This window comes from Notechis scutatus, chromosome 6 (genome assembly GCF_049901735.1).
Source record: "Notechis scutatus isolate UNSWTSFEM ecotype Mainland chromosome 6, rNotScu1.2, whole genome shotgun sequence".
NCBI classification, from domain to species: Eukaryota; Metazoa; Chordata; class Lepidosauria; order Squamata; family Elapidae; genus Notechis; species Notechis scutatus.
Genome location: NC_142014.1, coordinates 62123314 through 62146968, shown reverse-complemented (window position 1 = coordinate 62146968; position 23655 = coordinate 62123314). Strand labels below are relative to the sequence as shown.

At 40.2% G+C, this 23655-nt stretch overlaps 1 protein-coding gene across 2 annotated transcripts; it reads right to left on the bottom strand.

The window, feature by feature from the left end:
* Positions 1-9892: 9892 nt before the first annotated feature.
* Positions 9893-21409, bottom strand: SSBP1 (single stranded DNA binding protein 1). 2 transcript variants are annotated; one of them, XM_026695073.2, is made up of 7 exons: positions 21264-21409; positions 19624-19685; positions 17697-17751; positions 17443-17583; positions 13929-14016; positions 12342-12430; positions 9893-10086 (listed from the first exon to the last, which is right to left on the bottom strand). In XM_026695073.2, exons 2-7 carry the CDS (start codon positions 19645-19647, stop codon positions 10034-10036), a joined length of 450 nt encoding a protein of 149 aa, XP_026550858.1. In that variant the 5' UTR covers positions 19648-19685; positions 21264-21409; the 3' UTR covers positions 9893-10033. The 2 variants fall into 2 exon arrangements, with proteins under 2 accessions (XP_026550858.1, XP_026550859.1); XM_026695074.2 differs by having other exon boundaries at positions 21114-21269.
* Positions 21410-23655: the final 2246 nt, after the last annotated feature.

Below are 23655 nucleotides of genomic sequence, written 5' to 3'. Positions count from 1 at the left end.
ACCTTAGGCACAAAGCCAGCTGGGTGACCTTGGGCTAGTCACTTTCTCTCTGCCCTAAGAAGGAGGCAATGGACAAATCACTTCTGAAAAATCTTGCAAAGAAAACCACAGGGACTTGTCTTGGCAATAGCTGTGAATCAGACATGATTAAATGGAAGAAACAAAATTCACATGGTGTTATTTGAAGACAGTTGTGCCTCAGACTATAAACTATTACATACTATCCTTGGGGCTTTATTCTGTCTGCATGAAGTGGTTACTATCAATATCTTGTTGTCACTTAGATTTATTTCTCTGAAACATCTTCAGGAAATGATACAACTCAGATACAGATACAGATAATCAGAGTTGGAAGGGACCTTATAGGTCATCTAGTTCAACCCCCCGCCCAAGCGGGAGACCCTACACCATTTCTGACAAATGGCAGTCCAATCTCTTCTTGAAAGTCTCAAGTGATGGCGCTCCCACAACTTCCGAGGACAAGCTGTTCCATTGGTTGATTGTTCTCACTGTCAGAAAGTTTCTCCTTATTTCCAGGTTAAATCTCTCCTTGTTCAGTTTCCATCCTTGTCTGGCCTACAGGAGCTTTAGAAAATAGCTTGACCCCTTCCTCCCTGTGGCAACCCCTCAAATATTGGAAGACCGCTATCATGTCTCCCCTGGTCCTTCGCTTCACTAGACTAGCCACGCCCACTTCCTGTAACCGTTCTTCATATGTTTTAGCCTCCAGTCCCCTAATCATCCTGGTTGTTCTCTGCACTTTTTCTAGAGTCTCAACAACTTTTTTATAATGTGGTGACCAAAACTGGATGCAGTACTCTAGGTGTGGTCTTACTAAGGATTTATAGAGTGGTATTAGTTCTTCCCTCACCTGAAAGTCTGCCTGTATTCAGTATGGGATCATTTGAAACTGATTCCAGACTAGATTCTTCTTAGGAGCTAACCATAATTTCAGGAAAATGCCTATCCTGAAATTATGGGATTATAATCTCCCAGAAGAAGCAGAGTGCACATTTTAGAGACTGAAAAAAAATATGGAAAAGAGCAAGTTTTGCCCACTTCACATGCTAACCGTATTCAATTCTGAAAGAATATAGTCTTAAAACTATGGTGCACACAATTATCTCCATATTAGTTTTGTAATATGTATGTGGAGTAGTGTTTGTCTAGCCTAGAAATGTCAATTAATAACTAAAAATTTAACAGAAAAACAAAAACTAAAATTGGAAAGGATAATGGGATTACAAATAGTACAAATAGTAAAAAAAGTTAAATACCTAGGAATTTGTTTGACGGCTCAATGCAAAACTCTAATGGAAAATAATTATAATAAATTATTACAGCAAGTTAAAAAAGATTTAGAGATATGGGTTAAATTGCAAATCTCCTTATTAGGGAGGATTGCCACTATAAAAATGAATATTCTGCCCAAATTTATTTACTTATTCCAAACAATACCAATAAAAATACATAAAAATTACTTCGTGGAACTTAACAAGATAATCACCAAATTTATCTGGCAAGGGAAAAAACCGAGGATAAACCTAAAGGCAATGCAAGATATGAAGAGCAGGGGAGGTATGGCACTCCCAAATTGGGAATTATAGTGCAGCCTCCTTACTCTGGTTGAAAGAGTGGGTAAATCTGTCGAATAAAAGGATCTTATTTTTAGAAGGCCATGATTTACAGAGGGGATGGCATGCATTTTTATGGGACATTGGGAAAATTAAGCAGAAGTATTTCCACAGACATATAATTAGAGATTCTTTATTGGCTAATTGGAACAAAATAAAAAAAACATTATTTAAAAATCCCAATTTGGATCTCAACGATGGAGGCGATGATACATCCAAACAATCTAGATCTTAATAAAATGATAAAATACAAAGACCTTCTTGATGCGCAAGGAACTTTAAAATCATGGCAAGATCTCCAAGAACAGGGGCTACAAGTAGACTGGTGGGCTTACTTGCAAATTCAAAATAGATATAGCCAGGACAAGAAAAATTTTGGAATATATACTAAGGCACAACAAATAGGTAAAATTTTATTAGGTCCAGATAAAAAAATATACCTAAATTTTATAATTATTTACTAGAGACGGAATTAGAAGAGGAAGTAACAAAGGCAACATGATAGCTTGGAGCAGAAACATAGGACGTAGCATTATATTAGTAGAATGGGAAAAGGTTTGGACAAGGAATAATAAAATTACAAGATCAGCAGCATATAAAGAAAATGCCTATAAAATATTTTATAGATGGCATCTCTCACCCTTAAGAATAGCGAAAATGTCTCCTAACATGAATTTGAATTGCTGGAAATGTAAAAAGAAACAGGGAACATTTTTTTATATGTGGTGGTCCTGCCTGAAGCCCAAAGATACTGGCATAGAATAAAAAAATGGTTAGAGGAAATAACGGCGGAGCAAATTCAATTAAAACCAGAATTCTTCCTATTGGGGATATTTAATAGACAAATTCCTTAAAATGTTAAATATATAACACTGCATATTCTTACTGCAGCCAGAATAACCTTTGCACAGTGTTGGAAACAAGCAGATATTCCAACAGAGGAGATGGTTATACAGAAGATAACAGCCTGTGCAGAGATGGACAAGTTAACTTTAGCACTTAAGGAAAAAGAAACATCAGAATATTATAGAAGCTGGGAATGCTGGTATGATTGGATAGAACAAAAATAGAAAATATATTAGTAAATAACATAAAATGTAAATCATAATTATATATTCGCAATAAGTTGTATTTGTAAATGTATCACCAATATTGATAACAAACAAGGAACCATAGACTGTCGATAGTAGAATTGTTAGTTTTTTAATCATTTTCTTTTTTTCTATTCTTTTCTTTCTTCTTCTGTGTGTTGTGTTTGTTTGATATTTTGGTTTTGTAATCAATAAAGTTTGTTTTTTTAAAAAGAAAAAAAGAAATGTCAATCCATCGGCCAAGTTGGTCTTGGGGAAAAGACAAGATGTCTGAAAGCAACAACTAGCCTGCTTTTGGCCAGTTCCACTGCAATTATCTCTGAAAGTGCAACTCCAACATTTCAACCTCCAAGACCAGAAGTGTAATCTGAATTGTTGAAAAGGTTAATACTGCAGTTGATTTTCAGCTAAAATGTCTCAATCTGGCCCAGAAGAACAAAAAGGTGGGGCTGTGGTATTACTCATAGTGGAAAGTGCAAAGAATATTCGGAGAGGAGCCAAGGAGGCTGCCTGCTTCAAAATCCAGTTAAAATATTGCAAAATTCAGCAACTTGTTTCCTGATACTCAGTTCTGAAGGTACACAGACTACTTAAACTCAGCTTTCTAAGGTACAACATTTGCAAAATTTGATGAGATGCTAGTTGTGTATAAGCCAATTAACATTAAAAAAGCTAAATGTGAGCAGCATCAGCATTAATGGGATGACTAATTTAAGCCGAAACAAAAGCATACCGTTGGAAGAAATATCCAGGTCCAATTCCAAGCTGAGAGAAAGGCACTGGAGACAAAATGGAAGCCGGAGGCTGATTGGAAAGAGGGTCCCTTTATTGATGAACAGAACCACTAGAGTTTGTGGTTTTGGGGCAGCTGCCAAAATGAAGTTGAGAGTGAAGGGTTTTTATATCTTCTTTGGGCTTTACACTTGAACTTTTTGTTCCTGTGCAAGAACATGTATTCTATTGGCTGTTGGCAGTTCCCTATGGGGTCATGTAGGGGTCATAGTTGACCCTATAGGCAAAGAGGAAATACTGCCTGAGATAAGTTTGGTTGAAGTTTGCAATGATGCAAATGAAGGCTTGTGTTCTGAAAGGGTGTTGAGCAATTCCTATTGTGGCCTTTGTCCTATTTTGGCTCTTGGATGAGGGTATTTGCTTATGAATAGAGCTATCTATATACTTCTCTTCTTTCAACAAGCTTCTGCTATGGGCTATTAAGGAAAGTGGGGGTTGCTTTCTGCCTCTAAAAACATGTTTCTCCATTTCTCCTTTAGGGAAATATAATATTCTGCCTTTTTAATATTTCCTAAAATATTTCATTCTTCTAGGAGATGGATGGGTACTGACTTTCTACAATACTATGGGTTAACCTACCAAAATCAGTTTATGGCTTGGTATATAAAGCAATGTAGGAACACAGGCAATTGAGGCTTATTATGTTGGCTGTAGTTCAGCAAAAGTTGAGATATGAATTAGGTGACTAATTTGCTAGCTCTATTTAACCCATCCCTCTCCAAACTGTGCTCAAGAGGGAAGTTTCTATTAGATAATTACAAGTAAAGCATAAACCTAGCTTAGGTGATGATCTTAAGATCATAGTGCAAGTCAAGAATACTGGTTTATAAAATTAAGCATGAACAAGCATTTCATGTGAACACTTCTCCACTGACAGAACTGGTGAAGCCATTAACATCACTTGGATGTTTCAGATGAGAGATGTTATCAGCCATGCAAAATGTGTTTTCCCCATGAGCTTCAAATACTATCATTGTCCACCCCCAGAAATCAAATAAGAGAAAAATAATCTCACATTTCTGATAAAGCAAAACAACAACCAGTCAATGTACTCATTTTGACTATGAAAGCCAGATTTCATCTTGCTGAGTTCTATTGATTAGATTATATTCTGTAAAAAGACTTAATCCTGATGTGTTTGATATGTATCCATTGCATTTTATTATTATTTTATTTTTAAAAAAGTACACTTATTTGTCCTGAGAACTTTGGCTATGGAGGGATCAGAAGCATAATCAAAAGACACGGTTCTGGCATCACATGCAAAACTCTGCAAATTGTAGAAATAATTGTGGGGTTCAAATTGCAGTTATAGCCTTGCAGCACATTCAGGGTGTCCAGAAAGGGACTCGGTCAAACCCATGTCTTGTAGCGCACGGTTTCTAATTTTAGCTTTACAAGTAGCTCAAAGACAGACAAAAATACTACCATCCTGAACTATGTTCTGCCACACCACCAATCCCAGAATATGGGAAGACTCCTCCTTTATAAGCAGGGTTATCATCTGTTGGTCTCCAAGTGGCCACCACATAAATAGAATTGAAATATGTGATTAAAAATGACAGACTCTCTGAAAAACCAGTTAAACCATGTAGCTGCTTTTTAAGCCAGACACTGTCTGGCCCTTGTAACCTAAAGATCTACCGTATTTTTTGGTGTATAAGACACACTCCCCACCCAAAAAAAAGTGGACAGAAATGTCTGTGCATCTTATACAGCGAATGTTGATGAAGCCCTGCCCACTCGCTGGCCCCCACCCTTCTGCCTCTGCCTCCCAGCAATTTGCCTCCTTGCAACAAACAGCAAACAGCCTGGTCAGCTTCAGCACAGCCTGATTAGCATAAGCAGCTGATTGTCAGTTGGATCGGCCTCCCGACTATCAGCTGTTTAAGGCTGCAGGGATCGCCTATTGCCGCCTCTGCGTGCGCCATTTTCAGCCTCCGCATGCCCCATTTTTGGCCTGTTCCAATCTCCACCTCCTGGAACAGGCCGAAAATGGGGTGCATAGAAGCAGCAATAGGCAACGGCGATCCCTGCAGCCTGAAACAACTGATCGTCGGGAGGCCGATCCAACTGACAATCAGCTGCTTGTGCTAATCAGGCTGTGCTGAAGCTGACCAGGCTGTTTGCTGTTTGCTGCAAGGAGGCAAATTGCTGGGAGGCAGAGGCAGATATTTTTTTCCCTCCCCAAAAGCTAAGTACTTCGGACCATCTTATAGTCCGAAAAATACGGTAGCTTATTCTTGAAAAGAAAAAGTCCATGCTTAGTGAAGACACTATAAAAACATTTTTAAAAACCTACCAGCACTAGTAAAGATCTCATAGCAAGGGTCACAATTTATGTGACTGGTAAGATCATTAGCAGCTGATCTCTGTGTATATACAGGGTTCTGAAATTATACTGAAAGGCTTAATATGCAAAGGATTTTTTTTCTTTCTAAGTTAAACAGTACGACTGGCTGCCCTTTTACAATCAAAATCCCAGCTTGGATATATAAAGTATAGTATATAAAGTCAGAAAGTATTTGGAAATTGGAATGGTGTTATTCCTTTTTTTTTAGCACTGTAAGTGCAAATACCCATAAATTGGCCTCTTTCAATTTATTCCATACTTTTAATTATAAACCACAAATAATATACCCCATGTTTGGGTTCATACAATCTGCTAAGAAAATAGAGGAATTCTGGCTTAGCATGATTAGTAAACTTGGCTCATTGGTTCCAAGTTTTGTGGCTTGTCTATCGTGTATTATGTTGTGTGTGTAAACAATCCTTGTATTCTAAGGATTTCAGTATGGTGCTGAGATAATTTCTGATATATTAGTTTAGAACTTTTAAATATTCCTTAGATTTATAATCAGCATCTATTCTGTAAAGGAGGGGTGTGAAACTCATGTTGTCATGGCGTCGCCACATGATGTATCACGACTTTTCCCCTTTGCCAAACCAGGCGTAGGCATGGCCAGCACATGATGCATGCGGCTCACAGGCCACAAGTTTAAAAGCCCTGCTGTAAAGTAAACCAGTAACCCTCCCATTTTATAGATGGGTAAACTGAGGTCAAAAGAAACTGGCTTCCACCCCAAGCTTGACAAAAGCAAAATTCAAAGACTTCTTGATCTACAGCAACGATGCCACATTAGCTTGGTGGGGGGAAAAATAAATAAAAGGTAATTGCCTCCACATTTTCTTTATGGATTTCCCTAAAGCTTTCTCTTCTGCTGAAAAGTGCCCTGCCTTGTTTTGATTCTGAAGCACATTTGTTATTTTTTTTTCCCTGTGGAAGCTGTCAGGATCCTCCTTTTGCTCGAGGTGTGGAAAATATCATTTTAGGAAAATATGATCTGACCTTCATAAGAATACTTTGCAAACACTGGCCAGTCTGCTTTGAGTCATGCTGTGACTTCTCATGGTTTCCCCCCTCCCTCCTCCTTTTTATTTTGCTCAGCTGCCATCAGGTTGAGAAATAACCAGCTCTTCACCTGCGTGACTCATCTGCAGATTATCAACGAAGCTTCAAATGTTCCCTGGTGCCATCAAGGCTTCCATCAGCAAGGGCCCTGAGGCGAGAAAGGCATTCATGGGATAATGGAGAAAGGAAAGAACACGGAAGCTGGCAGGAAGATTGAAAGGTCATGAAACTGCACTGGCTTTGGAAGAATGCAGGTTGGGGACAAGTTGGGGCCATCACCTTCGTATCTATGACGTAACATACAAGTTAGACTGGCTTCTCCAGTCATGTCGCTCTTGATGTGCTGGGTCTAAAAAAACACTATTTCAAAGCCTGTGTGGGTAAAAATACGGGCTGTAATTTCTGCCCATCCTATCGCAGCAATGCACAGGTAATCCTTGACCTGTGACCATAATGGAGCCTTGCTAAGCAAGGCGATTACTGAGATGTGCCCCATTTTATTTTTATTTTTGGGTTAAGAAAATCACTGCTGTTGAGAAGCAACTCATGTGGTTAAACAAATCTGGCTTCTTCCATTGACTTTGTCAGAAACCAGCTGGAAATGTTCAAACAACACTGGGACTGTGCAACCTTCATTAAAGACATGCCTGTTGCCAAGCGCCTGAATTTTAATCATGTGATGCATGAGGATGCTGCAATGGTCACAAAAGTACGAGAATCGGTCATAATTCACTTTTCAGTGCTGTTGTAATTTTGAAGTCACTAAATGAGTGGTTGTAAGTCCAAGGACTACCTGTATTTCAGCCCACAAGAAGCCAAATCAATCAATGGGATGGTGACTTGTCTAAAATTATCCAGTAAGTTGCTTCACTGAAGGATTTGAATCTGAATCTCCCCCAATCCAATTTCAGCATCTCAGCTGCTAAATTGGCTTTCTTCCAAATGAAGCCCCCTTCCCCCACCCCAAATGTACCATAGGTGTAAAAACACCCCGTTTCTGTTGGAGAAAAGCTAGCATGGTGCAGAGGGAAACTCCTTTAGCCAGTATCACTTTCAGATTTAAAAAAGAGCTGAGAAAGCTCTCTACAGTCCAGTTTTTGTGTTGGTGGTTTTTCTTTAGTTCTTTTGAGAAACTTTAGGGGGTTTTTTTGTTAAGTGTTTTTTCTTTAGTTCTTTCGAGAAACCTTCAGAGCCATGACTAGAGCATTCTATGGTGATGCTCACCCATTTTTACAAATGCAGTGGAACCTCAGGTCATGACCAAAATCCATTCCAGAACTTCAGTCGCAAACTGATTTGGTCATGACAGGAAACAAGACTGTGCATGTATGGACAAAAAAAAAAAAAAAAAGGCATGGCAGGGAAAATTGCCAGGCCTGTATTTGATCGTCACCTGAGGATCTGTTTGCGACCAGATGCAAAACTTTTCCGAAATTTTTGGTCGTCATCCGATTTGGTTGTGGACAGAAACGTTCATGACCCGAGGTTCCACTGTATGCATTTTTTGCAAAAGAAATATATCAAGCCTACTAGATATTTTGTTAGGAATCTGTCCACCAATTAGTTGGGTTGGCAATATACAGTATAAATCAACAATGTATGTTTGTAGCTTTAAGACAAAGTCACTGTATTGATTTGTACTATGTTCCAACTGGTGGATTGTATTGCGAATTGCGGTAAGAGGGAGCTACAGATCATGGCTTGCTCTGACATTTTGTATCTCTGACATTCTGTCTCTGACATTCTATTGCTATCTAAGCTGTGCTTATACTTTGATATCTTTGTTTACTGTACATGACAAAGGCAACCGGTAAGACTTTGTAATTGGATATTCTTTGGACTGTAAAACATATATGACCTGGACCGTTTATTGAACTGTGCTATTTCTTAAAGTAAACTTTAACTCAATTCACTGTAGCTGTGTGTGGCTGAATAATTATTCGTAACTACTCTCATAAACGTTTCCATGTGCATATCCTTGTTACTCAAGGGTTATTCTGTACATATCATAACATTTTGCATGTCTGTTGGGTGTGCTTATTAAAAAAAAGGCTGAATTGCCACAGTATGTATGACATTGTAGGATCTGGGAGCCGCAAGCAACTGTAAATTGTGCTCAGAGCTGAATGAAAAAATGGAGGCCAGGCAGCTGCCTCTTGAGAGCAATTTTCCAATCATGGTGTCTAGATTCGGCGTATAGCTGAAAACTCTAGTTTAGCAGATGGTACAGTAGCGTTACTGGACTTTAACAGCGGTGTAGAAGTTTACACAGGGTTTTTGTTTTGCTCAGGAAACGCTTGCTAGAGAAGTGAGCACCCTTACAAGATCGCACCTCTTCTTCTCAACTGATCATGGAGCTGCATGAGGAGCCCGCTTCAAATATAGAAATCATACCCACAGAAGAACATACCTGTAGCTCAGGGTTGATCTCTGACATTTTTGCTGCTCTGAGTTTGCTTGTTACGTGGATGTTACCTAAGTTGGGTAATGAAATGTCTGCACAATGTCTGCACCAAACAACAAAATTCGGAGAGCACAAGAGCTCTATTGAAACGTTATGTCACCACTGGAAGTGCTGCTAAACAATTTGGCTCTGGACCTCACCAATCAGCAAAGATGTACTTCTTATTTAACGTTCCTTGCATCACACGTAGCAAAGCAGCCAAAACAAAGAAACAAACAATAATGCACCTTTCTCTCTCACCTCCATTAAAAGGATTTTCTGAGAAGTGAGACATACATATGTCAAAAGTCTGAACAAAGCAAAATTATATTCAGCTTCAGGAAATTATTAAAAGCAGAATTGTTTAAGGAGCCTTTGATTTATAGATGTCATCATCTATTTTTACTGTATTTTAAAAGTGATCTGTTTTACTGTTATGTAATTGTTCTCCGGGTGATTTATTATGATGATTTGCTAAGAATGTCTTGATTGCAGTGGGCAAGAAACTGAATGCATATTCTTTTTCTACAAAAAATTATTTTTTATCAGGCTAGACAACAAAGACATGATCATGGTATTAGGAAAAGCTTACAATAGAAAGGGGGAAAAAAAGCACAGCTTAACCCTCAGTCCAAATCCCATTTGCTTCATTCCTTTTCTTTTAAGTCGACTCAGGAAACGCTTCCTTAGAATCAGTCAGGAAAATAATGTTATCTGAAAGCACAAACAATAAGAGACACCATCACACATCTGAAGATGTATCAACACAAGAAGCTGAGTTAAGACTACAATATACGTATATAGATATATATATCGCTGGATTTGGTGAGCAGCAACTTCATTTTTTCAGATTTATCTTTTCCATCTTGCTTTACAGACTATTTGTATAGGTAGTCCTCGACTTAACAACAGTTTGTTTAGTGACCGAAGTTACAATGGCACTGAGTGACTTACGATCGTTTTTCAAACTTACAACTATTGCAGTCCTGGGATCATGTAATCACCTTTTAAGACCTTTTGACAAGCAAAGTCAATAGGGAAGCCAGATTCACTTATTAATCATGTTACTAATTTAACACAAAAATGGGGCAAACTTAACAACTGCCTCACTCAGCAACAGAAATTTGGGGCTCAGTTGCGATCATAAGTTGAGGACTACCTGTACTTGAAGATACTGGAATTTTTTACATGCACCATATCAACTTTCGTGAGGATCACTCCCTGCTTAGTGGTATCTAGCATGCTAGTTCCTATAAGCCATCTAAGAGCCAGTGAAATAATGGTAATTATGGGATTAGAAGTCCCAACTTCAAGTGCCTACTCCACTGTTAAGCTCATGGGCACCTTCTCTTATCCATCAGTCTTTGAACAGAGACTTAAAAGTAGCTATGGAGGTTTTTGTTAAAGGGAGAATAATGCATGCCATCTTGTGCTCTTTAAAAATAATAGAAACGTAGCAGAAAATACTTATATCTTGGGTTTTAGATTCTGGCAGTGGTTTGCTCTCAGAGCTTGCTATTTAGTTTCCGAACATTTCGTTAACAGATTAGGTAACATCACCAGTGGGATTTTGTTAAAAATACCTTGTTCTATTCCTCTTTAGCTTATGCCAACAGTTGCCACACACATGAATTTACTGAAGCCTGGTATTCTACAAAAGCATATTAAGAAGCATATTAATTTAGATCCAGCATATGAACACTTAAGAAGCCAGACCATTCAAACGACTAATCAATAACGGAACCGACCAACTTTTCAGCAGTTGAAAATAATGCCAAACATTAATGCAACCAACTGACCACATCAGCACAACGAGACATATATAAGCTAAAGAGGAATAGAACACGACATTCTTAACAACACACTTGATGTTACCTAGCATGGTAACAAACGTTCAGAGCCTAAATGAGAAGCTTGGAGAGCAAACCACTGTCAAAACAGAGATGTAATAGTCTTCTTCAAGTCAAGTTCACTTCTAAATGTGTATGTCCATGAACACAACATTACATCATTAAGAAAAGATGGTCCATAAAGGGCATCACCAGTCTGTCATTTTTGGACTTGAAGAGACATACTTTCATGGGAAGTGTTGGCTGTGAAAATGGCAGAGCTTATAGAAATGGCTACATTGATTTGTTTGGTAAAGGAAAGAACAACAATGACTTTTACAAAGGACCTGAAACCTTTTATTGACTTTGCACTGAGAATGGATAAAAATGAACTGTTGATTTCTGGATTTATTGATTAAAAAGGGTTCTATATGGGAAGAAGGGAATTATGTTACATAATTTGGTAAGGCAGAAATAGGGTTAACTGTTTGTAATTGCTACAAAGAAGATTGGATGTCATTTTTAAAAATATTTTTCTTGGTTCACTTCTACTTTTCTCTCATTTTTTTTCTTTGTATTATTTTTAACATTTTTGTAGCTTTTAACTTTGTAAAAATATTCAATACGTTTTTAAAAACCTTTCCTTCCTTCTCCTGTTTGTAAAGTCTCTCTCTTGTAACACTAAGCCCAGCAGAGAGAAAATGCAGGAAGAGGAATCAATGGCCCAGGCAGACATTCAAGTATTTCCTGCTTCATGCCTGTACCTGAACTTTTAGCCACAGCTTACTTTCCCTTACAAAGCAAACACAACATTCTTTACAAGATAGAAAGTGACAGGGTTGTCTGTCGGTTCTCAGACAAACAATCTTGCCTCTCTTGTATCTATCAGATAAGTTCGGCTTCCACCTCCATAGTCTCCAACCCAGTATGGTAGGGGAGGATGAGGGCAGTAATTTAAGATGGAACATTGTATTAAGAACTTTGTGCTCCTGCAGACATTTTAAAGAAGAGCATCCAAGAGAGACATCTAGTGGAAGAAATGGGGATTCAAGGAGACCTAATCCTCTAAATTTAAGAGCCTCCAGGAAGCAGTGCAGGATCCACCTTCACTTTTAGCCCATGCATTTCAAAACATCTTACCTGCAATGACTGTTGTGGCTTGCCGCCTCACGTTGTTTTTATCTATATATTCGCCATAATCTATCTTTCCTTCCACGTAGATCCGAGCACTATCAAGAACCAAACATACAAATAATAGCATATTAATTGCAGCTCTTTATTTTCATTCTTCTTTCTATATTTTCCTGTATTTATTCACGTTCCGTCTTTATTATTTTTACAATTTTCCTCCTTTTTTCCTCATAACAACAACACTGTGAGGTACATTGGGTTGAGTGATGGCTGAAAGTCACTCAACTGCCTTTCATGGCTAAAGTGGGACTTGAACTCACAGTCTCCCACTGTCTAAATCAGTGGTGGCTAACCTTTTTGGGCTCCTGTGCCAAAAATTGTGCAAGCGCTTGCACGCTCACGTGCTCCCCCACGCCCCCTATGCATGCGCGCACAACTCACCCACCCACATTTCCTTCCCCTTACCTGCACTGCACCTCACAACTGATTTTCGGCAGGTTTGAGGCCCTTTTCGGCCTCCCAAAGGCTTGAGGAAGGCTTCTGCAGGCTGAAAACTAGCCCTGTTTTGTCACTTCCAGTATTTTCAGAAAAAAACAGGAAGTGACGAAACGGGGCTAGTTTTCAACCTGCAAAACCTGCAGAAGCCTTTGGGAGGTCGAAAACCTGCCGAAAATCAGCTGTGAGGTGTGCACATGCGCAGTGAGGTAAGTTTACCTGCAGCTCGCGTGCTGGCACAAATGGCATGCCATAGTTTTGCCATCACGAGTCTAGCTTGAAGCCTTAACCACTAGACCAAACTGGCTCCCAGCTCTTTATTATAGTTAAGGATCAGAATTAAGCATACTTCGGCCCATTTCTTCTGCAGCTGGATCAATCCGGGGCTCTGTTATCAACTGCAGAAGCCTTCAGGAAAGCCTTGCTGGCCTTGCCTGCTGAAGAAATTCCTGAAGGCCTCTGACAGCAAAAAGGAGGCCAGGGGCAACACACGTAAGTGAGGGAGTTAGTGAACGACATCTCCCCCCCTGAAAATAAGACCTGGTGTCTTTTTTATTGGCAGAAGAACATATAAGGCAGGGTCTTACTTTTGGGGAAACACGATATGTATCCACCTAATTTCCTAACTGCCCCCCTGGCGGGGGGTATTTTTAAAAAAATGAAATGATAGAGAGCTGTGGCCTATTTTTTCTTCTTACCACCAGCCCCAATAAGAAAAAAAAAACCTTTGCTCTACGGTATTGTTTCTTAACCTTGGCAACTTTAAGGCAGGTGGACTTCAACTCCCAGAATTCCCCAGCCAGCTATGCTAAAAGTAAATGCAACTCATAATCTGTTCATTTCAAGTCTGTCTCCAGCGCACAGAGCAGTACCAAGGACCAGAGTACAATAGAAAACAGCACACCCAAAAGAAATAAGATACAGCCACCTTTTGAGTTTATCATTGGGAAGATGATTAAGAGTTTCAAGAAAGGCCAGCTCCTCCCAGACAGCATTAGGCAAGACATGAATTATGAACCTGGAATGCTAGAAATAAACTCTTATTTGAATGGTGCATGTTGGAAAAAGTTCACCCAACACCTGCATCTCAGTTCAACTCACCCTTTCTTCACAAACCGATAAGCTAAGTCTCTCAGCCCTGGCCTGAACACGGAAACTCTGTGCCATGTAGTCTTCTGTGTAACATCATCTAGGTCATAAAACATAGAAAAGATTTTTAGCAACAACCAGAGATCCTGCATATCTCCCGAGTGTTGGCTGTAATAGCGATAGGCAACCAGATCCCAGTTTGCAACTCCAAAATATCCGAGATTTGGTGGCATGGTTATTCAGATCATGCGGCCTCCCTTGCAATCTGGCCCACCCTCAAGGATGGCACACATTTGGTCGTGCACAATATCAGTGGCATCACTATAATATCTAACAGTGGCATCAGTACAATACATGGAGTGCTTGTGAGTTAGGCCCCTTTGTATCCACAAGTTTTATCATTCTGGATGAGGTTACACTAGCCCAGACAGACCAGGTTCATTAACTTAGGAGTCCTCTCGGATTCATGGCTCCTGCTCAAAGAACAGGCAGCAGCTGTAGGGTGGACGGCCTTAGGCCAATTCTATGTTCTGTGCCAGTTACTTCCCTCCTTGAACAGGGAGGGTCTCTGTGAAGTAATTCATGTCCTGGTCATATCCTGATTGCAATGGCCTCTACTTGTGGCTACCCTTGAAAAGTGTCTGGAAGCTTCAGCTGGTGCAGAATGCAGCTATGTGAGCCATACTAAGTGCCCGAAGAAAGGCACATATAACACCTCTGTTCCATGAACTGCACTGAATCCCAATTTGCTTGAGTCCAATTCAAGATGTTGGTTGTCACCTATACAGCCCTACAAGGCATAGGCCAGGTTACCTACGGAATTAGCTTCACACACACACACACCCCACCACCACATCAGTCTATTCCACTCTGCAGAGCCCTTCAAAGAATTTCAACTAGCAGGATCTAGGAAGAAAGCCCTCTCTACCGCTGCCCCTCCATTGAGGAAAGTCCTGTTCTCAGACGTAAGGAAAGCCTCTGATCTCTCAGCCTTTCACAAAGGGGTCAACATTTGGCTGTGTGGCCTTGCATAGGGAATACAGAGATCCACACAACTTTGGGGCTGGGCTAGCCCCATAAGAACCCCTCTCCCCATCTGTATTAACCATTGCTTGGAATTTTTCACCTTTTAAAATTTGATATTATTGGCTTTTCTCATTAGTTTCCCAGAAGCAAATAGTGGAAGTGGCTCAGTTCACCAAAACTGTACTTTATGATCTTTCAGTGAGTAAGTGGGCTGCAGGGGAAAAAAAAACAATCTGTCTAAATAATATTTTTAGTAAACCCAAGGACCTCCCACTTTACAATCAGGAGCAGCTTTATCAATTCGTTGCTAGGACAAGACTCCAAGACTTTGAAAACCGTTAGCAGGCGGTGGCAAGAAGAGGTGGTGTTAAAAATGAATGCTAAAAGTTAAGAATTGAGAGCTTGTGATCATATATAATTTTGAGCCCAAGAATCTAAGAGAAATGCTATTTGGAGAGCTTTCCAAAATGGCAAGGCATTTAATTATCCCTAGCAGAAGAAAAGAATATACTGTCCTTTTTTTCCTGCTATATTGGGCTCAAGGGACACTACAGTTGTGCTGGTAAGTTTACATACCCTGGCAGAATTTATGATTTCTTGGCTATTTTTCAGAGAAAATGAATGATAACACAATTTTTTTTTCTTTCACTCATGGTTAGTGGTTGGCTGAAGCCATTTATTATCAATCAACTGTGTTTTCTTTTTTAAAATCATGACAACATAAACTACCCAAATGACGCTGATCAAAAGTTTACATACCCCAGTTCTTAATACTGTGTATTGCCTCCTTTAACATCAACGACACCTTGAAGTCTTTTGTGGTATGTGTGGATGAGGCTATCTTCTCAGATGGTAAAGCTGCCCATTCTTCCTGGCAAAAAGCCTCCAGTTGCTGTAAATTCTTGGGCTGCCTTACATGAACTGCACGTTTAAGATCTCCCCAGAGTGGTTCAATTATATTGAGGTCAGGAGACTGAGATGGCCACTCCAGAACCTTCACTTTATTCTGCTGTAGCAATGACAGTTTGACTTGGCCTTGTGTTGAGTATCATTGTCATGTTGGAATGTCCAAGGACGTCCCGTGCGCAGCTTCCTGACTGATGAATGCAAATTTTCCTCCAGTAACTTTTGATAACATACTGCATTCATCTTGCCATCAATTCTAACCAGGAGTGGGATTCAACCGGCATTACTACCAGTTTTGTGCCTGCTGCTCTTCAGAGCTATCGGCTTTATAGAAACAGGCAGAACCGGTAGCATCCCACCCCTGATTCTAACCAACTTTCCTGTGCCTTTGTAGCTTACACATCCCCAAAACATCAGCAATCCACCTCAGTGTTTCACAGTAGGAATGGGTACTTTTCATCATAGGCCTTGTTGACTTCTCTCCAAATGTAGCATTTATGGTAGTGGTCAAAAAGCTCACTTTTGGTGTCATCACTCCAAATGACTTTGTGCCAGAAGGTTTGAGGCTTGTTCCTGGTGTTGTATGGCGTATTGTAAACAGGATACTTTGTGGCATCTGCATAGTAGTGGCTTTCTTCTGGCGACTCGACCATGCAACCCATCTTTCTTCCAGTGCCTCCTTATTGTACATGTTGAAACAGCCACACTACATACTTTCAGAGTCTCGTGTATTTCACCTGAAGTTATCTGTGGGTTTTTCTTTGCACCCTGAACAATTTTCCTGGCAGCTGTGGCTGAAATTTTAGTTGGTCTACCTGACCGTGGTTTGGTTTCAACAGAACCCCTTATTTTCCACTTCTTGATTAACGTTTGAACACTTTATATCCCTTTCCTGTTTTATACAGTTCAAGTACCTTTTCCCACAGATCCTTTGACAATTCTTTTGCTTTCCCCATGACTCAGAAGCCAGAAACATCAGTACAGCACTGGATGAAAGATGCAAGGGTCTGTCTGGAGTCCAGGAACTCATTGACCTTTTATACACACAAATTACAAGCAAACAGACCACAGGTGAGGATGGTTACCTTTAATAGCCATTCAAACCCCTTTGTGCCAACCTGTGTGCATGTTATCAGGCCAAAATCACCAGGGTATGTAAACTTTTGATCAGGGTTATTTGGGTAGTTTCTGTTGTCATTATGATTTAAAAAGAGTAAACACAGTTGATTGATAATAAATGGCTTCAGCCACACACTAACCATGAGTGAAAGAAAAGTTTTTGTGTTATTCATATTCTCTGAAAAATGGTCAAGAAATCATAAATACTGCCAGGGTATGTAAACTTATGAGTACAACTGTAATTAGAGATTAATGTGTGTTTATGTGTGTGTATGTATATGTATATGTATATGTATATATATATATATAATTTATTTATTTTCTGTATATGTTGTAGACATGGGAAGAGAACATAGATGCATGCATATCACTGACATCACAACACAAATAGCATACAGTCTCAAAGGAGACTGAGCCCATACATAATTCAGTTTAATGCCAAAACAGTCAACAAGCTACTGCACCACACACTTACCTGCTTGAACCACCTCACTGTCTCCCGATCGCCACATCTCATTGGTGGCTAGGCTGAAAATTGTGACAGGGTTTTTTCCTTCCATTTGTCTCATGACCGGATCCTGTCCTACTCGACCAAGCAGTTGGATACGATTTAAAGCTAAACAAAACATCAACAGCAGGTGGTAAAGAAGAATGCATAGAAGATGCATTGTGACTACATGACCCTAAGAAGCCAGACCTCCATTCTTTGTCCCTTGAGAAGCTACTTACATCTTTCTAGGGTTGTTGAGATCTCAGATTCATGTCTTACAAACTGGCGCATCACCTAGAGAAAGAAAATACATAAGGCAGCCATTCCAATTGCTGACATCGTTCCATGGAGAGAATTTTCTCTCAACTACATTTAGATTGTAGTTCCCATCCAGCACAGCCACTCTGACTTTGAGAGTTGCAATTCCCCCATATGGGGGGAAGGCTGCAAGAGAACTTTCCCCGAGTGAGCCTTACACAACTGGTAAAAACAGGCAGGTGAATAGGAAAATACATAACATGTTGCTGTTTTATATAGGTGATCACTGTCACATTATCCCCATATTAGCAGCTGTCATCCATGCTGATATATTTACTAACACACACACACACATACACACAAAAGGATTAATCAAAAATCCTGAGCAGAGTTCTCATACTTTAGCAATGAGCCTATGAAATGGTAGGACAGGCAAATATCTGCTTTAGGTAGCTAGATTGGAAAACAGGAGCCTCCCAAATTAAAAGCCCTTATTCAGGAAATAAGAGCAACCTCTTCAGCCAACAGTTGCTACCCAATGTCAGAAGGCAGGCAGGTTAGTTTTTTTTAATGGACATTTAAAATCTTGCAGAAAACGTGCACAGTAGAGGAAAATCATTGGACAGATTTATAACCAATGTTAAACCATAGTTTAGTTTCATCTGTTTGTTGAAGAATCCAATATAGGCTTTCTTCACTCACAAAGCCATAAACCAGGACCTACAAATCACAGCAACTAAGTTCATGCACTATTCTAAGCCCTCAAGTAACTAAACAAACCACATTATAGCATTTGTGAACCAGATCTTGATCTGAATTTTATTTTAGAGGAAGATACATAGTTCCTCTTTCTTATTCAAACTTTTCTTCTTCCTTAATTTCTGAACCAGTTTATTTCAAATTCAGTTCTTCTAGTTAGACTAGCTCCTGATGATTATGAAGAGGTGGGGAGAGGGGCCTCATACTAATGCCTCCAAGTTTATTCCCTCATTGTTGCCATCACTAGTGACTGCTATTCCTCATCTTCCTCCTCACTATCACCTATTAAGCTATTTATATCTGGCAGAGAGCCAGATATAAATAGCCAGCAGCTGTTACTGTTGCCTTTTTTCAAATTACTATTTATTTACTATGCTACTTCTCTGGGCCAGAAGAAGGGAATGAGTTAATGAGTAGCATGCAAATTTATTTTTTACAAGTTCAATTCTCATCATCATCATTTAAAGATCCCATAATCCCTTGCAAGGTGGAGTCTGGGCAACTGAATGGAGCTAGCAGAGTGTTTTAATGGCCCAGGTGCCTTTCCTGTCGCCAATGCAGAGTTTTGTCAGGCAGATATATTCTTAGTGTGCCCAGAGAGAGAAATATCTGTCTCTGCCTAGGATCAAACTCACAACCTCCTGATTGTGAGGCGAGAGCACCACTTCTAGGCCACCGCACCACTTCACAAGATCAGTTGTCATACATTATGAAAAATATTAAGAGAAGACTGAAGCAGACTCTTCCCTGATTCTCAGGGATATAACCCACTGAGCCTTATAAGATTCTGTTAAAATACACCAATGTTTTTTCAAACTTGGAAACTTTAAGTTGTGTAGACTTAAACTCTCAAAATACCCCAGACAGCATGAAATTAAAGCCCACACAAAGTTTGAAAAACACTTATAGACTATTTTAATTAATTAAGTGTGTTCTAGTCATCCTGTGGGGAGGGGGAACCTCCTGATCTGCATTTCCTTGAATGACTGACATTATCCAACCTCCCCACTCCCATGCCTCTATAACTCCAAATCCATTCAGCTACTAGACATACTGTTCAAAGATGGGAGAGACAGTCCAACACATAAAGCCCAATGATCATACATAGTTTTCATAAAAGCATGCCTCCCAAATCACAAAATGGAATACCTGAAATAATGGCCTGTGGAACATTGTTGCTGTTTCATTTGTTGATTACTTTTGGAGATGTTCTGAAAGACAAAGAAAATTATTAAATCAGTCCATCGCCAAGTAACAGTTTAATGTTGGGAGTATGCAAAGATTGACCATGGATCATTAATTCATTACTTCACAACCTCATATCCTTTCGTTGCATTAAACCATTACCCCTATCATCTTCTATCAATGCTTCAACTAGTATTATCCAGGGAGAGAAGTAAATTGAAGAAAAAATGCAGTTCCTTATGACTTTCTTCTGCTAACCTAGGACTGGACTTAGATAAGTCTCCATGAATGAACTTGATTCAAAAATACTTGGCAGAATAGTTTATTCATTACAGTAGCGTCCTGTGCAGCTGAGCTTCATGGCCTGGTTTTCATTTCTGCATCTATTTTTTTAAAAAAGATACTCAGGTGCAAAAATAGAACACAAGGGAAAAGAAACAAGAAATGAAAGAAGAAAAAGAGTCACCAAGAAATTGCAGTGCATCAATCCAATTCCATATAGAGGTGGGCAGAGAGATCAGAAATAATTTATCAATCACTAGCTGAGCTCATGCATTGTTCCAAGTCATAATTTGTTTTGCTTTCACTTCATCCATTGTATGAACCAAACATCACACTAAAGTATAACCTTATGTTTTATAACTCACATAGGTTATGTAACAGCCCAGTCAGTCATGGGCAAATAAGCCTGAAGTCATGTAGTACAGTATAAGTTTTTGGCTTGCTCCAGTTGATATGCCGAGTTATATACTACAGAAAATTACAAAGTTATATCTTATAAAAAATCATTTTGGGGACCAGCATCAGAATTAATAATAGTCTCCTTACAGAAAAGCCTTTGAATAGGGGAAAATGACTTGATGGCACACAATCAAAGAGCCATCATGATTTGATAAAGAAAAATAACTCAAAAAAGTAGATCCCTGTGCAAGATCGAAGACTGCCAAAAAGTATCTAATATTTGTATGCAGGATAAGGATTCCTCCCTCGTACCAAGATTTCCAACAGAGCTGGAAAGACATTTTTGATGGGGACGGATTGCAGCCTCATTCAGTACCGAGCAAAGATACGAGACAAAAATAGTATAATCAGGTTAGGAGAAATGTTAAATATGGGCTATCTTTGTGACTTAGTAATCCTTCATCCATAGTTCATATCTTAGCAAATAGTATTCTTTGAAATCATTTTCTTGGTGAAATAAAAAAAAAATTAGGCAGAGACTTGCGAAATCAAGCGAAGCTTAAAGGAAAATAAGGTTGTAGGGTTCAAAAGAGAGGCGGGAAAAAAGCGAAACCTCCCGGCGGTGGATTCTTTCCCTCGTTACCACGTGGTCTACCTTCTATGCCCTCGTCCCCTCCAGACGCCTTCAGCCAGCATGCCGGCTGGGCACGATAGGCTTTGCAATCCTACATATCAAGACGACACCCCATTTGGGGGGTTATATTGACACCTACTGGGGAAGCATTCGCTGGAGACGAGCCCTAAAACTTCATCGGGATGCCGGATTAGGAAGTCGCAAGCAATATTATTTAAGAAGTTGTCCCGTTCCCTCCCGCCGCTCGCTTAGAAACGGGCGCCGACTGCTTTGCTCGGATGTTACTCACTTGTTTGCTTTCCAGCGGACGCGATCAAATGCCTCGGCGCGCCCAGCCAACACACGAGAAACCCTCACGTGACTTCCAGACGCTTCCTGTATATGTACCCAAAGGGAAAGCTGCTCGCCATAGAGATGCCGTGGCCTAGAGGGGTCTTGGGACCGTAGAAAAGCGAGATCGCCGGCGGCTTCCGTTTACACCGGAAGTTCGAGCTGTGATCCGCCTTTTTTTAACCGTTGCTGAATTTAACTCCCTTATTCAGCAGCGCATCTTGAGAGGGAAAGTGCCTCTCTCCCCCTCCCTCTATTCCTCCCTCCTCTTTTCTCTCCCTCCCCTCCCTTCCCTCTCTCCCTCCCTCCTTCCTCTTTTCTTTCCCTTCTCCCCCTCCCTCCCCCTCCTTCTCTCTCCCTCTCCCCTCCCTCCCTCTCTAGCCCTCCGTTTTCTCTCCCTTCTCCCCCTCCCCTCCCTCCTCTCCCTGTCCATCCCTCCCTCTCCCCTTCTCTCCCTCTCCCATCCCTTCTCTCCCTCTCCCTCCCTCTTTCTCTCCCTCCTCCCCTCCCTCCCTCCTCTTTCCTCCCCTCCCTCCCCCTCCTTCTTCCTTCCCTCCAGCCTCCGTTTCTCCTTCCCCCTCCCCTCTCTCCTCCCCTGTCCATCCCTCCCTCCCCCCTCCTCCTCCCCCTCCTCTCCCCCTTCCTCCCTCTCCTGAGGGTAGTACAAATGGAAATCCATTTGTACGCGGTTCCTTTGGCTTTATTTAAGACACAAGCTCTTTCACACGGGCTGGCTGTAAATTGCAGCCAACAGGAAGCCAAGATGAAACACCTGTTTTAGGAGATGACATGTGTACAGACCACACGGCATTTTTTCTAACATCTTTATATGGAAGGGGATTTTGAATTTAATCTCAAAGTTAATTATTTCCAGTTCTTCATTGCTCCAGGGTGTTCAGTCGGATTGCTTTCTAGTCAAATTCTATCAGGATTTGTATAGCCACACTTCTCGATCCAGGTTTTAGCATAGCTCCACTACCAAAACAATCTCAGTACTATATTCTAAGGCCAGATTTTTAAAAGTCCATATAATCAGTACAATTCAGGTGTGTCTGAAGTTGCAAGGCTATAGCATTGTAGGTCACCTAAGAAATGATATTGGACTATAATTATATAGATCTCTCTATTTCAGGGACTGTTTGTAACTACCTCTCCAGATGTCTATGGAGGAGCATTTTTCACCCTACTTAACCATAGAGCAATCCATTCTAACATTTAATCAGTCATAAAAGGCAAACATCTTATTTCTCCAAACATGCACATTAAAAAAAAATCCCATTTCAATCATTTGAGAGCTCTATCCCATATTAAGTTCTGAGAAGATTGTGAAATACTATCAGGCACAAGCAAACACAGCCATTTGTAAATAGATACATTATTGCACAGTAAACAACTTTATTGATTTCTACCCATGTTTTAAGAATCTCCCTAGACTGCTTGCCCTCCCCTGAGAATGGCCAGCTAAGGTTTTATTGGTCCTGGGAGAGGTCAAGCTTATGTCATTTGCAGTTGCACAATGATTTCAAGCTGTATCTCTGCTTGACCCTTCCTTACAGCCTAGTAGCTGTTTCCCAACATCCACAAGTGATTATCACATAGGCAAAAAGATACACATTTACATGAGTGGAACCATTCTTCATTTAGTGACTACCTTAGTGACCATTCACAAATATGACAATAAAGTCATTTTCTGACCAATGCATCCATTTATGACCAAATTTCATGCACCTGACAATGCACACTGAAGTAATATGAGAACTTCTGAAAGATGGTGACAACCACTAACCTTTTCATCTCTCTCTCTCTCTCTCTCTCTGTCAGCCTTCAAGATATCTTCTATTGCTATGCATCTTTCTCTCTGCTCTACATCTTTCGGCTGTCATTAGCAATGGGGGAGGGAGGGATTGGAAGGGAAGAAAGCTGGAGGTGTTACATTCCTGTGCTGTAAATGAGAAGGAGGAGGGGGAGTATAAAATTCTTGTTCTTAAGTTTCTGTTTCCTTGCTCAACTGTCTTTCTACTGTGCAACTGCTAATTTTTATCAAAATATGTCAAGGTCAACGGACAGAAGCCTCATCACCACCTGCAGATGCCCACATGATCACATTCAGAACTTTTAATTGGAGGAAGATCTTGGACTTTGGGGGGTGGGATCAATTTAACCCCTTTGTATATGTGATCTGCGCGCCTAATTTCTTAGATTCAGAATTCTACCTGTAGCTACAACTTTAAAATTCAGTAAAAGTCTCTCTCTCTCTCTCTCTCTCTCTCTCTCTCTCTCTCTCTCATACACATACACCCACACTGTTCACTTAATAGCAACCATTTCGCTTAATAACCTAGTCAAATGGG